General features: G+C 45.6%; 1 protein-coding gene across 1 annotated transcript; it reads left to right on the top strand.

The window, feature by feature from the left end:
• Window positions 1–10,045: 10,045 nt before the first annotated feature.
• LOC123750690 (proline-rich protein HaeIII subfamily 1-like) lies at window positions 10,046–10,699 on the top strand. The gene has a single exon (XM_045732790.2). It carries the CDS (start codon window positions 10,046–10,048, stop codon window positions 10,697–10,699), a length of 654 nt encoding a protein of 217 aa, XP_045588746.2.
• The last annotated feature ends 2,272 nt before the right edge of the window (window positions 10,700–12,971 follow it).

Genomic DNA, 12,971 nt, shown 5'->3' on the forward strand with positions numbered 1-12,971 from the left:
TGTGGTGATGCCAGGGTGTGTGTGGTGATGCCAGAGTGTGTGTGGTGATGCCAGGGTGTGTGTAGTGATGCCAGGGTGTGTGTGGTGATGTCAGTGTGTGTGTGGTGATGCCAGGGTGTGTGTGGTGATGCCAGGGTGTGTGTGGTGATGCAAGAGTGTGTGTGGTGATGCCAGGGTGTGTGTGGTGATGCCAGGGTGTGTGTGGTGATGCCAGAGTGTGTGTGGTGATGCGAGGGTGTGTGTGGTGATGCCAGGGTGTGTGTGGTGATGCCAGGTGTGTGTGGTGATGCCAGGGTGTGTGTGGTGATGCCAGGGTGTGTGTGGTGATGCGAGGGTGTGTGTGGTGATGCCAGGGTGTGTGTGGTGATGTGAGGGTGTGTGTGGTGATGCGAGGGTGTGTGTGGTGATGCCAGGGTGTGTGGTGATGTGAGGGTGTGTGTGGTGATGCGAGGGTGTGTGTGGTGATGCCAGGGTGTGTGTGGTGATGCCAGGGTGTGTGTGGTGATGCCAGGGTGTGAGGTGATGTGATGGTGTGAGTGGTGATGTGAGGGTGTGTGTGGTGATGCGAGGGTGTGTGTGGTGATGCCAGGGTGTGTGTGGTGATGCCAGGGTGTGTGTGGTGATGCGAGGGTGTGTGTGGTGATGCCAGCGTGTGTGTGGTGATGCCAGGGTGTGTGTGGTGATGCCAGGGTGTTTGGTGATGCCAGGGTGTGTGTGGTGATGCCAGGGTGTGTGTGGTGGTGCCAGGGTGTGTGGTGATGCCAGGGTGTGTGTGGTGATGCCAGGGTGTGTGTGGTGATGCCAGGGTGTGTGTGGTGATGCCAGGGTGTGTGGTGATGCCAGGGTGTGTGTGGTGATGCCAGAGTGTGTGTGGTGATGCCAGGGTGTGTGGTGATTCCAGGGTGTGTGTGGTGATGCCAGGGTGTGTGTTGTGATGCGAAGGTGTGTGTGGTGATGCGAGGGTGTGTATGGTGATGCCAGGGTGTGTGTGGTGATGCCAGGGTGTGTGTGGTGATGCGAGGGTGTGTGAGTGGTGGTGCGAGGGTGTGTGTGGTGATGCCAGGGTGTGTGTGGTGATGCGAGGGTGTGTGTGGTGATGCCAGGGTGTGTTTGGTGATGCCAGGGTGTGTGTGGTGATGCGAGGGTGTGTGAGTGGTGGTGCGAGGGTGTGTGTGGTGATGCCAGGGTGTGTGTGGTGATGCGAGGGTGCGTGAGTGGTGATGCGAGGGTGTGTGTGGTGAGGCGAGTGTGTGTGTGAGGTGATGCGAGGGTGTGTGGTGATGCGAGGGTGAGTGTGGTGATGCGAGGGTGTGTGTGGTGATGCGAGGGTGTATGTGGTGATGCGAGGGTGTGTGTGGTGATGCCAGGGTGTGTGTGGTGATGCCAGGGTGTGTGTGGTGATGCCAGGGTGTGTGTGGTGATGCCAGGGTGTGTGCGGTGATGCCAGGGTGTGTGGTGATGCCAGGGTGTGTGTGGTGATGCCAGGGTGTGTGGTGATGCCAGGGTGTGTGTGGTGATACCAGGGTGTGTGTGGTGATGCTAGGGTGTGTGTGGTGATGCCAGGGTGTGTGTGGTGATGCGAGGGTGTGTGTGGTGATGCCAGGGTGTGTGTGGTGAGGCCAGGGTGTGTGTGGTGATGCCAGGGTGTGTGTGGTGATGCCAGGGTGTGTGTGGTGATGCCAGGGTGTGTGTGGTGATGTGAGGGAGTGTACTTGTGTTTGCTTAGCTTTCCAATAATTCATCAATAATGAGCATCAATATTCGCACTCACTTCTCGTATTCCTGTTTAAAACATAATACGGATAAAAAAAAAGCATACAGCATAACGGAATATACGGAATACATAAAAAATGTTGGGTGGTAGGAGATGAAAATATTGAAGTTTTCCCTGAGAATCACAAGGTTTTCTATGAATACCCTATTTTATCTTCTCCTGGGCTATGGGTCCCTACTATTGCACCTGAGGTGGTACCCGTATAGATACGCAAGCGGCATCGTCCTGGTCGGTCACGACTAAAGATCACATTTACTCCAGAAAGTCTATGACTTTCGGGCTATTCGTGCCAGTGCCACCTCTTGGGTGGCTTAATCTTCATCAATCACTCGTCCAGGTCCACTCGGCACATATGGCTTGACGCGTCTGTGGTGTTGCGAGTGCTCCGGTTGGGATCCCGCCCACAACTAAGTACATATTGTTATTATAGTAGTGTAGTTAGGTTATATTATCTTCGAGCTGATGGAGAGTTGTTAACGGCATGGTATTAAATATTTCTATTGGTTTGTATTTTAAACTGTGATGAGATTCATCACATGAAGAAAACAAAGATATATGGCCACAATCACCAGTTGATTCACAGTTGAGAGGCAGGACCAAAGAGCCAAAGTTCAACCCCCCGCAAGCACAAATAGGTGAGTACCAATAGGTGAATACTGTTGCATGGGCACTATTGCATGTGCATTGTTGCATGGGCACTGTTACATATATGCACTGGTACATGTGCACTGTTGCATTGGCACTTATACACGTGCAATGTTGCATGTGTACCGTTTTATGGGCACTGTTTCTTGTGCAATGCTGTATGGGCACTGTTGCATGTTCTTTTACATGTGCACTGTTACATGTGCGCTGATGCATGTGCACTGTTCCATGTGCAATGTTGCACGTGCACTGTTTCATGGGCACCGTTGCATGTGCAATATTGTGCACTGTTGCACGTGCCCTGTTGCATGTGCACTGTTACATGATCTGTTGAATAGGCACTGCTTCATGTGCTCTGTTGCATGTGCACTGTTGCATGTGCACTGTTGCATGTGCACTGTTGCATGTTCACTATTGCATGCGCACTGTTTTATGTGCATTGTTGCATGTGCGCTGTTGCATTGGCACTGTTGTATAGGCACTGATGCATGTGCACTGTTGCATGTGCAATGTTGCATGGGAACAGTTGCATGGGCACTGTCGCATGTGCATTGTTGCATAGGCACTGTTACATATATGCACTGTTACACGTGCAATGTTGCATGTGCAATGTTGTATGGGCACTGTTGCATGTTTTTTTGCATGTGCATTGTTGCATTGGCACTGTTGTATAGGCACTGTTGCATGTACACTGTTACATGTGCACTGTTGCATGTGCAATGTTGCATGTGCACTGTTTCATGTGCACTGTTGCATGTGCACTCTAGAGATTCCACACTGGTTACGTCACGACGCGCACTCATATTGCACTCTTAAGACAATTCCTTTCTCTCTCTCACTCTCCCAAGTGTATTAGATCTTAAACAGAAGTTTTAAGATCTAAGAGTTTAAGTTCAATTTTAACATTAAGATCAATTATAAACTAATTCCCTATTGCTTGTAGCATTTTAAAAGTGGTAATAACGGAAATTATATATATATATATATTTATATATATATATATATATATATATATATATATATATATATATATATATATATATATATATATATATATATATATATATATATATATATATATATATATATATATATATATATATATTATTAAATATGACCGAAAAAGTAACATTAATAATTCTAATACGAATTTTCTCAATCTTTCGTACATTTCGCTTCACTGTTGGAGGTAAATCAAAAATCAATTCTCCAAAATTCATTTTTATTTCTAGTCTGACGCGACACGAGCGCGTTTCGTAAAACTTATTACATTTTCAAAGTCTTTAGTTCACAAATACACAACTGAATAGAACTTACGCATCTCCGATTTTATATCTACATTTGAGTGAGGTGGAAAGGGTGATGTGGCATTAACACAAGACAGAACAAGATGTAGTATTAATAGGGTATTAATTTCATCAACACAAGACAGAACAAGAGTATTAATAGGGTATTAATTTCATCAACACTAGACAGAACACGAAACAATGGATATTGAATAGAAGTGTTTGTAGAAAGCCTATTGGTCCATATTTCTTGATGCTTCTATATTGGAGCGGAGTCTTGAGGTGGGTAGAATATAGTTGTGCAATAATTGGCTATTGATTGCTAGTGTTGACTTCTTGATGTGTAGTGCCTCGCAAACGTCAAGCCGCCTGCTATCGCTGTATCTATCGATGATTTCTGTGTTGTTTACTAGGATTTCTCTGGCGATGGTTTGGTTGTGGGAAGAGATTATATGTTCCTTAATGGAGCCCTGTTGCTTAAGCATCGTTAAACGCCTAGAAAGAGATGTTGTTGTCTTGCCTATATACTGGTTTTTTTGGAGCTTACAGTCCCCAAGAGGGCATTTGAAGGCATAGACGACGTTAGTCTCTTTTAAAGCGTTCTGTTTTGTGTCTGGAGAGTTTCTCATGAGTAGGCTGGCCGTTTTTCTGGTTTTATAGTAAATCGTCAGTTGTATCCTCTGATTTTTGTCTGTAGGGATAACGTTTCTATTAACAATATCTTTCAGGACCCTTTCCTCCGTTTTATGAGCTGTGGAAAAGAAGTTCCTGTAAAATAGTCTAATAGGGGGTATAGGTGTTGTGTTAGTTGTCTCTTCAGAGGTTGCATGGCTTTTCACTTTCCTTCTTATCATGTCTTCGACGAAACCATTGGAGAAGCCGTTATTGACTAGGAGTAGTTAAAAGAAAAAAGAAACTACAAGCTTGGAGTAGTTTCCTCAGAATATTTTCTGGTATGTCAAGAGGAGTACAGGCTGGATCACGATACACTCTGTCGGCTATCATTCCGATTGTCTCGTCCACAGGTACGTTGGTAAACAGCGATTCTACGTCCAACGAGGCTCTTATCCCTGTGGCCCGTGTGCCCCGCAGTAAGTCAACAAATTCCTTTGGAGACTTCAGGCTGAAGGCGCAAGGAACATAAGGAGTCAGCAGGCCGTTGAGTCGCTTCGCCAGTCTGTACGTGGGTGTGGGTATCTGGCTAATGATTGGCCGAAGTGGGTTTCCAGGCTTGTGCGTCTTGACATTTCCATACGCATATCCAGGTTTATATTCCCCAATGATCTTTGGCAGGTGGAGTCCGGATATTCTGAGGAAACTACTCCAAGCTTGTACTAAAGAGGCACCCTTCTTGAGCCCGGATGGGCACATGTATAAGCAAGTAGATGGGGTCGCCATGGGTTCTCCCCTAGGTGTCCTGTTTGCAAACTTCTACATGGGTACCATCGAGCAAAAAGTCTTAGTCGACATGAACTTGAAACCGGCCATATACTGCAGGTATGTTGACGACATTTTTACACAGGTACCTGATGTCAGACATCTGCAGGAGCTGAAGGAGGCATTTGAGCAGAGTTCCGTGCTGCGTTTCACTTACGAGATGGAAAAGGATGGGAAGCTGCCCTTTCTAGATGTAACAGTCATGGAAAAGGGCGGAGGTTTCCACACTGCAGTCTACACTAAGGAAACAAACATAGGAATGTGCCTAAATGCCAACAGCGACTGCCCAGACAGGTACAAGAGGAGTGTTGTTAACGCATATGTCGACCGTGCTCTCAGCCACAGCTCAGAATGGAAGCAAGTCGACGAAGAACTCTGTAGGGTAAGGCAGGTCCTAGTCAATAACGGCTTCTCCAATGGTTTCGTCGAAGACATCATAAGAAGGAAAGTGAAAAGCCATGCAACCTCTGAAGAGACAACTAACACAACACCTATACCCCCTATTAGACTATTTTACAGGAACTTCTTTTCCACAGCTCATAAAACGGAGGAAAGGGTCCTGAAAGATATTGTTAATAGAAACGTTATCCCTACAGACAAAAATCAGAGGATACAACTGACGATTTACTATAAAACCAGAAAAACGGCCAGCCTACTCATGAGAAACTCTCCAGACACAAAACAGAACGCTTTAAAAGAGACTAACGTCGTCTATGCCTTCAAATGCCCTCTTGGGGACTGTAAGCTCCAAAAAACCCAGTATATAGGCAAGACAACAACATCTCTTTCTAGGCGTTTAACGATGCATAAGCAACAGGGCTCCATTAAGGAACATATAATCTCTTCCCACAACCAAACCATCGCCAGAGAAATCCTAGTAAACAACACAGAAATCATCGATAGATACAGCGATAGCAGGCGGCTTGACGTTTGCGAGGCACTACACATCAAGAAGTCAACACCAGCAATCAACAGCCAATTATTGCACAACTATATTCTACCCACCTCAAGACTCCGCTCCAATATAGAAGCATCAAGAAATATGGACCAATAGGCTTTCTACAAACACTTCTATTCAATATCCATTGTTTCGTGTTCTGTCTTGTGTTGATGAAATTAATACCCTATTAATACTCTTGTTCTGTCTTGTGTTGATGAAATTAATACCCTATTAATACCACATCTTGTTCTGTCTTGTGTTAATGCCACATCACCCTTTAAACCTCACTCAAATGTAGATATAAAATCGGAGATGCGTAAGTTCTATTCAGTTGTGTATTTGTGAACTAAAGTCTTTGAAAATGTAATAAGTTTTACGAAACGTGCTCGTGTCGCGTCAGACTAGAAATAAAAATGAATTTTGGAGAATTGATTTTTGATTTACCTCCTACAGTGAAGCGAAATGTACGAAAGATTGAGAAAATTCGTGTTAGAATTATTAATCTTACTTTTTCGGTCGTATTTAATAATATATGTCTACAGGAAAGACTGCTACCAAAATATACTAATATATATATATATATATATATATATATATATATATATATATATATATATATATATATATATATATATATATATATATATATATATATATATATATATATATATATATATATATATATATATATATATATATATATATATATATATATAATATATAATATATACACGTTCTCGATAAGAGAGAGCTCATCCACTGGGAAATAAATAATATTTGAAGAGGGAATGAGGCCATCTCTCAAGGCCAAAGTGGTGGTAGAGGCAGGAAGAAGGTAGTATGACATTAGGAACACATTAACCCTTGATCAAAGAAAGGTACGACGGTCTTCCTCGCGGCCAAAAGTCCCGAAAGATGATTGTGTTGCGGGTAGTGAGGAAGAGCAGAGTACCGTAGCCACTACTCCAGTGGTGTAGAGCAGAGTACCGTGGCCACTACTCCAGTGGTGTAGAGCAGAGTACCGTGGCCACTACTCCAGTGGTGTAGAGCAGAGTACCGTGGCCACTACTCCAGTGGTGTAGAGCAGAGTACCGTGGCCACTACTCCAGTGGTGTAGAGCAGAGTACCGTGGCCACTACTCCAGTGGTGTAGAGCAGAGTACCGTGGCCACTACTCCAGTGGTGTAGAGCAGAGTACCGTGGCCACTACTCCAGTGGTGTAGAGCAGAGTACCGTGGCCACTACTCCAGTGGTGTAGAGCAGAGTACCGTGGCCACTACTCCAGTGGTGTAGAGCAGAGTACCGTGGCCACTACTCCAGTGGTGTAGAGCAGAGTACCGTGGCCACTACTCCAGTGGTGTAGAGCAAAGTACCGTGGCCACTACTCCAGTGGTGTAGAGCAGAGTTCCGTGGCCACTACTCCAGTGGTGTAGAGCAGAGTACCGTGGCCACTACTCCAGTGGTGTAGAGCAGAGTACCGTGGCCACTACTCCAGTGGTGTAGAGCAGAGTACCGTGGCCACTACTCCAGTGGTGTAGAGCAGAGTACCGTGGCCACTACTCCAGTGGTGTAGAGCAGAGTACCGTGGCCACTACTCCAGTGGTGTAGAGCAGAGTACCGTGGCCACTACTCCAGTGGTGTAGAGCAGAGTACCGTGGCCACTACTCCAGTGGTGTAGAGCAGAGTACCGTGGCCACTACTCCAGTGGTGTAGAGCAGAGTACCGTGGCCACTACTCCAGTGGTGTAGAGCAGAGTACCGTGGCCACTACTCCAGTGGGGTAGAGCAGAGTACCGTGGCCACTACTCCAGTGGTGTAGAGCAGAGTACCGTGGCCACTACTCCAGTGGTGTAGAGCAGAGTACCGTGGCCACTACTCCAGTGGTGTAGAGCAGAGTACCGTGGCCACTACTCCAGTGGTGTAGAGCAGAGTACCGTGGCCACTACTCCAGTGGTGTAGAGCAGAGTACCGGGGCCACTACTCCAGTGGTGTAGAGCAGAGTACCGTGGCCACTACTCCAGTGGTGTAGAGCAGAGTACCGTGGCCACTACTCCAGTGGTGTAGAGCAGAGTACCGTGGCCACTACTCCAGTGGTGTAGAGCAGAGTACCGTGGCCACTACTCCAGTGGTGTAGAGCAGAGTACCGTGGCCACTACTCCAGTGGTGTAGAGCAGAGTACCGTGGCCACTACTCCAGTGGTGTAGAGCAGAGTACCGTGGCCACTACTCCAGTGGTGTAGAGCAGAGTACCCTGGCCACTACTCCAGTGGGGTAGAAGGCTTAAGACTGAGCATTTACAGGTAATATGGGGGACACCTTTAGCCAGCTGTAGATTTGTGTAGGATAGTGTTACGCACGCTCACGCACACACGCACACACGCGCTCGCGCATGCACTCACACACGCACAGAATACCTTTGGTGTTGTTGCTGATGTCTAGACACCTTTGGTGATGCTGCTGAATTGTAGAGTCCTTTGGTGATGCTGCTGAATTCTAGACTCCTTTGGTGATGCTGCTGATGTCTAGACACCTTTGGTGATGCTGCTGATGTCTAGACACCTTTGGTGATGCTGCTGATGTCTAGACACCTTTGGTGATGCTGCTGATGTCTAGACACCTTTGGTGATGCTGCTGATGTCTAGACACCTTTGGTGATGCTGCTGATGTCTAGACACCTTTGGTGATGCTGCTGATGTCTAGACACCTTTGGTGATGCTGCTGATGTCTAGACACCTTTGGTGATGCTGCTGATGTCTAGACACCTTTGGTGATGCTGCTGATGTCTAGACACCTTTGGTGATGCTGCTGATGTCTAGACACCTTTGGTGATGCTGCTGATGTCTAGACACATTTGGTGATGCTGCTGATGTCTAGACACATTTGGTGATGCTGCTGATGTCTAGACACCTTTGGTGATGCTGCTGATGTCTAGACACATTTGGTGATGCTGCTGATGTCTAGACACCTTTGGTGATCCTGCTGATGTCTAGACACCTTTGGTGATGCTGCTGATGTCTGGACACCTTTGGTGATGCTGCTGATGTCACGATAACTCTGCTGTTGCTGAGGACATCTAGATAACTGTGGTGCTGCTCAAGACGTCTTGATAACTGCCATATTGCTGTTCATGTCTAGATAACTTTGGTGCTGCAGAAGACGTAAAGATAACTTTGGTGCTGCAGAAGACGTAAAGATAACTTTGGTGCTGCAGAAGACGTAAAGATAACTTTGGTGCTGCAGAAGACGTAAAGATAACTTTGGTGCTGCAGAAGACGTAAAGATAACTTTGGTGCTGCAGAAGACGTAAAGATAACTTTGGTGCTGCAGAAGACGTAAAGATAACTTTGGTGCTGCAGAAGACGTAAAGATAACTTTGGTGCTGCAGAAGACGTAAAGATAACTTTGGTGCTGCAGAAGACGTAAAGATAACTTTGGTGCTGCAGAAGACGTAAAGATAACTTTGGTGCTGCAGAAGACGTAAAGATAACTTTGGTGCTGCAGAAGACGTAAAGATAACTTTGGTGCTGCAGAAGACGTAAAGATAACTTTGGTGCTGCAGAAGACGTAAAGATAACTTTGGTGCTGCAGAAGACGTAAAGATAACTCTGGTGCTGCAGAAGACGTAAAGATAACTCTGGTGCTGCAGAAGACGTAAAGATAACTCTGGTGCTGCAGAAGACGTAAAGATAACTCTGGTGCTGCAGAAGACGTAAAGATAACTCTGGTGCTGCAGAAGACGTAAAGATAACTTTGGTGCTGCAGAAGACGTAAAGATAACTCTGGTGCTGCAGAAGACGTAAAGATAACTCTGGTGCTGCAGAAGACGTAAAGATAACTCTGGTGGTGCAGAAGACAACATATACCAATATACACCAACGCAACAGCATAAGGTAAACCGCTCTAAAGTAAAAGTCAAAAATTGTAGTTTTAATATTTTAACATTGTCTTCCCCCAGTAATCTGCTTCATGTCCCTGCGTCTTGCCAGCCCTCCTCAAGGACCTCCTCCAGACGCCCTCCTCAAGGACCTCCTCCAGGCGCCCTCCTCAAGGACCTCCTCCAGGCGCCCTCCTCAAGGACCTCCTCCAGACGCCCTCCTCAAGGACCTCCTCCAGACGCCCTCCTCAAGGACCTCCTCCAGGCGCCCTCCTCAAGGACCTCCTCCAGGCGCCCTCCTCAAGGACCTCCTCCAGGCGCCCTCCTCAAGTACCTCCTCCAGGCGCCCTCCTCAAGGACCTCCTCCAGGCGCCCTCCTCAAGGACCTCCTCCAGACGCCCACCTCAAGGACCTCCTCCAGGCGCCCTCCTCAAGGACCTCCTCCAGGCGCCCTCCTCAAGGACCTCCTCCAGGCGCCCTCCTCAAGGACCTCCTCCAGGCGCCCTCCTCAAGGACCTCCTCCAGGCGCCCTCCTCAAGGACCTCCTCCAGGCGCCCTCCTCAAGGACCTCCTCCAGGCGCCCTCCTCAAGGACCTCCTCCAGGCGCCCTCCTCAAGGACCTCCTCCAGGCGCCCTCCTCAAGGACCTCCTCCAGGCGCCCTCCTCAAGGACCTCCTCCAGGCGCCCTCCTCAAGGACCTCCTCCAGGCGCCCTCCTCCTCCATTGTTACATTTTTGGGCAGGTGAGGCAATTTTGGCTATTGTGTGAGTTCAATCTGCAGGTCCGCCCCAATTTAAGGCTTGAGCCCTCCTCGCCACACAAGGGGGACGTGAACACAAGCCCCACTGCAACAATGACGAGCATTCACAAGAACACAGCTTTTGTCTGCAGTGTAACAACGACAAGCGTTCACTGGCAGTTTGCTTGCCACTCTCCTTGGTGTGCGATAAGTCACTGGAAACAGGAGACCTGCCAGAAATATGGAAGACGGCTAATGTAGTCCCATTATACACAACCGTTGACAGACAAGAGGCACTGAACTACAGGTCAGTGTCCTCAACGTGTATACCATGCATGGAGATGGAGAAGATCGCGAGGAAAAACTTTGACCCATTCTTAGTAGCACGTCTTATTTATTTACTTATTTTTATATTTATTTATATATATACAAGAAGGTACATTGGGTTTGTGAGAATACATTGGATAGTACAGTATTTACATTCTTGTAAAGCCACTAGTACGCGCAGCGTTTCGGGCAGGTCCTTAATCTAGCAGATAATTTTAAGTAGGTAATTTCTATCAGAATTGATAAATGATAAAGATACATTGCAAGAGAAAAATGAGATGAGAGAGCTTAGTAAGTATATTAAAGCACATTGTTATATTAAAGCTCTGATTGATTACATTGACAACTTGATTAGTAATTTAAACAAGATTAATAGACACCATACAGCAGATTGACAGCACATATAAGACAGCAATGATCACAATGTTAAAGATGTTCAGATTGGGTACAGAAAGATTGGGAGACTGGGTAGCAAAAGATACAGATAAACAAGATTTATAAACACCATACAGCAGATTGGCAGCACATATAAGAACACAGCAATGATCACAATGGTAAAGATGTTCAAATTGGGAACATAAAGGTTGGGAGATTGGGTAGCAATAGATACAGTGCAATTTTAAGGCAAAAAGTGAAAAACTATGAAGATGACATTAGGTAATTTTTAGTATTGATTTTGAATGATGTAAAAGTTGGACAGCTTTTCAATTCAGTAGGGAGTGAGTTCCATAAACTGGGTCCCTTTATTTGCATAGAGTGTTTACACAGATTAGGTTTAACTCTGGGGATATCAAAGAGATATTTATTTCTGGTGTGGTGATAATGGGTCCTATTACATCTGTCCAGGAAGAGTTTCAGACAAGGATTTGCATTTAAGAACAGGGTTTTGTAAATGTAGTTGACACAAGAGAATTTGTGGAGTGAGATTATGTTTAGCATGTTTAGGGAGTTAAACAAGGGGGCTGTGTGTTGTCTGAAAGCAGAATTTGATATTATTCTGATAGCAGATTTTTGCTGGGTGATGATGGACTTGAGGTGGTTTGCAGTGGTTGAACCCCATGCACAGGTACCATAGTTGAGATAGGGATAGATTAGTGCATAATATAGAGAGATGAGAGCAGAGTTAGGTACATAATATCTGATTTTGGAGAGTATACCAACTGTTTTAGAGACTTTCTTAGTTATGTGTTGTATGTGGGTACTGAAGTTGAGTCTCTTGTCTAGGAATATGCCAAGAAACTTTCCATCATTTTTATTGCTAATGTTTACATTGTCAATCTGAAGCTGAATTGCATTTGTAGATTTGCTTCCAAATAGGATGTAGTAGGTCTTTTCTATGTTAAGTGTTAGTTTGTTGGTTGACATCCATAAGTGGACTTTTTTTAGTTCATTATTAACAACATCCTTTAGTGTATGTGGGTTGGGGTTGGAGTAGATGAGGGTAGTATCATCAGCAAACAAAATAGGTTTCAGAATGTTAGAGACATTAGGCAGATCATTAATGTATATAAGAAATAGAAGAGGACCCAGGATGCTGCCCTGTGGCACTCCAACGGTTATTGCTAGAATGGGAGAGATTATATTATTGATGGCTACACATTGGTGTCTATCACTAAGATAGGACTGGATATAGTCCAGTGCATGGCCTCGGATTCCATAATGATGGAGTTTACATAAGAGGTAATCGTGATTAACAGTATCAAAGGCCTTTCTCAGGTCAATGAAGAGTCCAATTGGAAACTCATTTTTGTCAAGGGCTGAGTAAGTTATATCAAGGAGACTAATAATTGCATCGTTGGTACTCTTTTGAGAGCGGAAGCCAAACTGACAGGGGCTAAGAATGTCGAATTTTACGAGATAGGAGTAGAGCTGTTTGTAGATAATTTTTTCAAATATTTTTGATAGTATGGGTAGGTTCGATATTGGTCTATAGTTGTTTATGTCTGCCGGAT

Source organism: Procambarus clarkii, chromosome 47, assembly GCF_040958095.1.
Source record: "Procambarus clarkii isolate CNS0578487 chromosome 47, FALCON_Pclarkii_2.0, whole genome shotgun sequence".
In the NCBI taxonomy this organism is placed as follows: Eukaryota; Metazoa; Arthropoda; class Malacostraca; order Decapoda; family Cambaridae; genus Procambarus; species Procambarus clarkii.

Bases quoted from the DNA above. Each gene is read 5' to 3' on its own strand.
- LOC123750690 (XM_045732790.2), top strand. From the start codon at position 10,046: ATGTCCCTGCGTCTTGCCAGCCCTCCTCAAGGACCTCCTCCAGACGCC.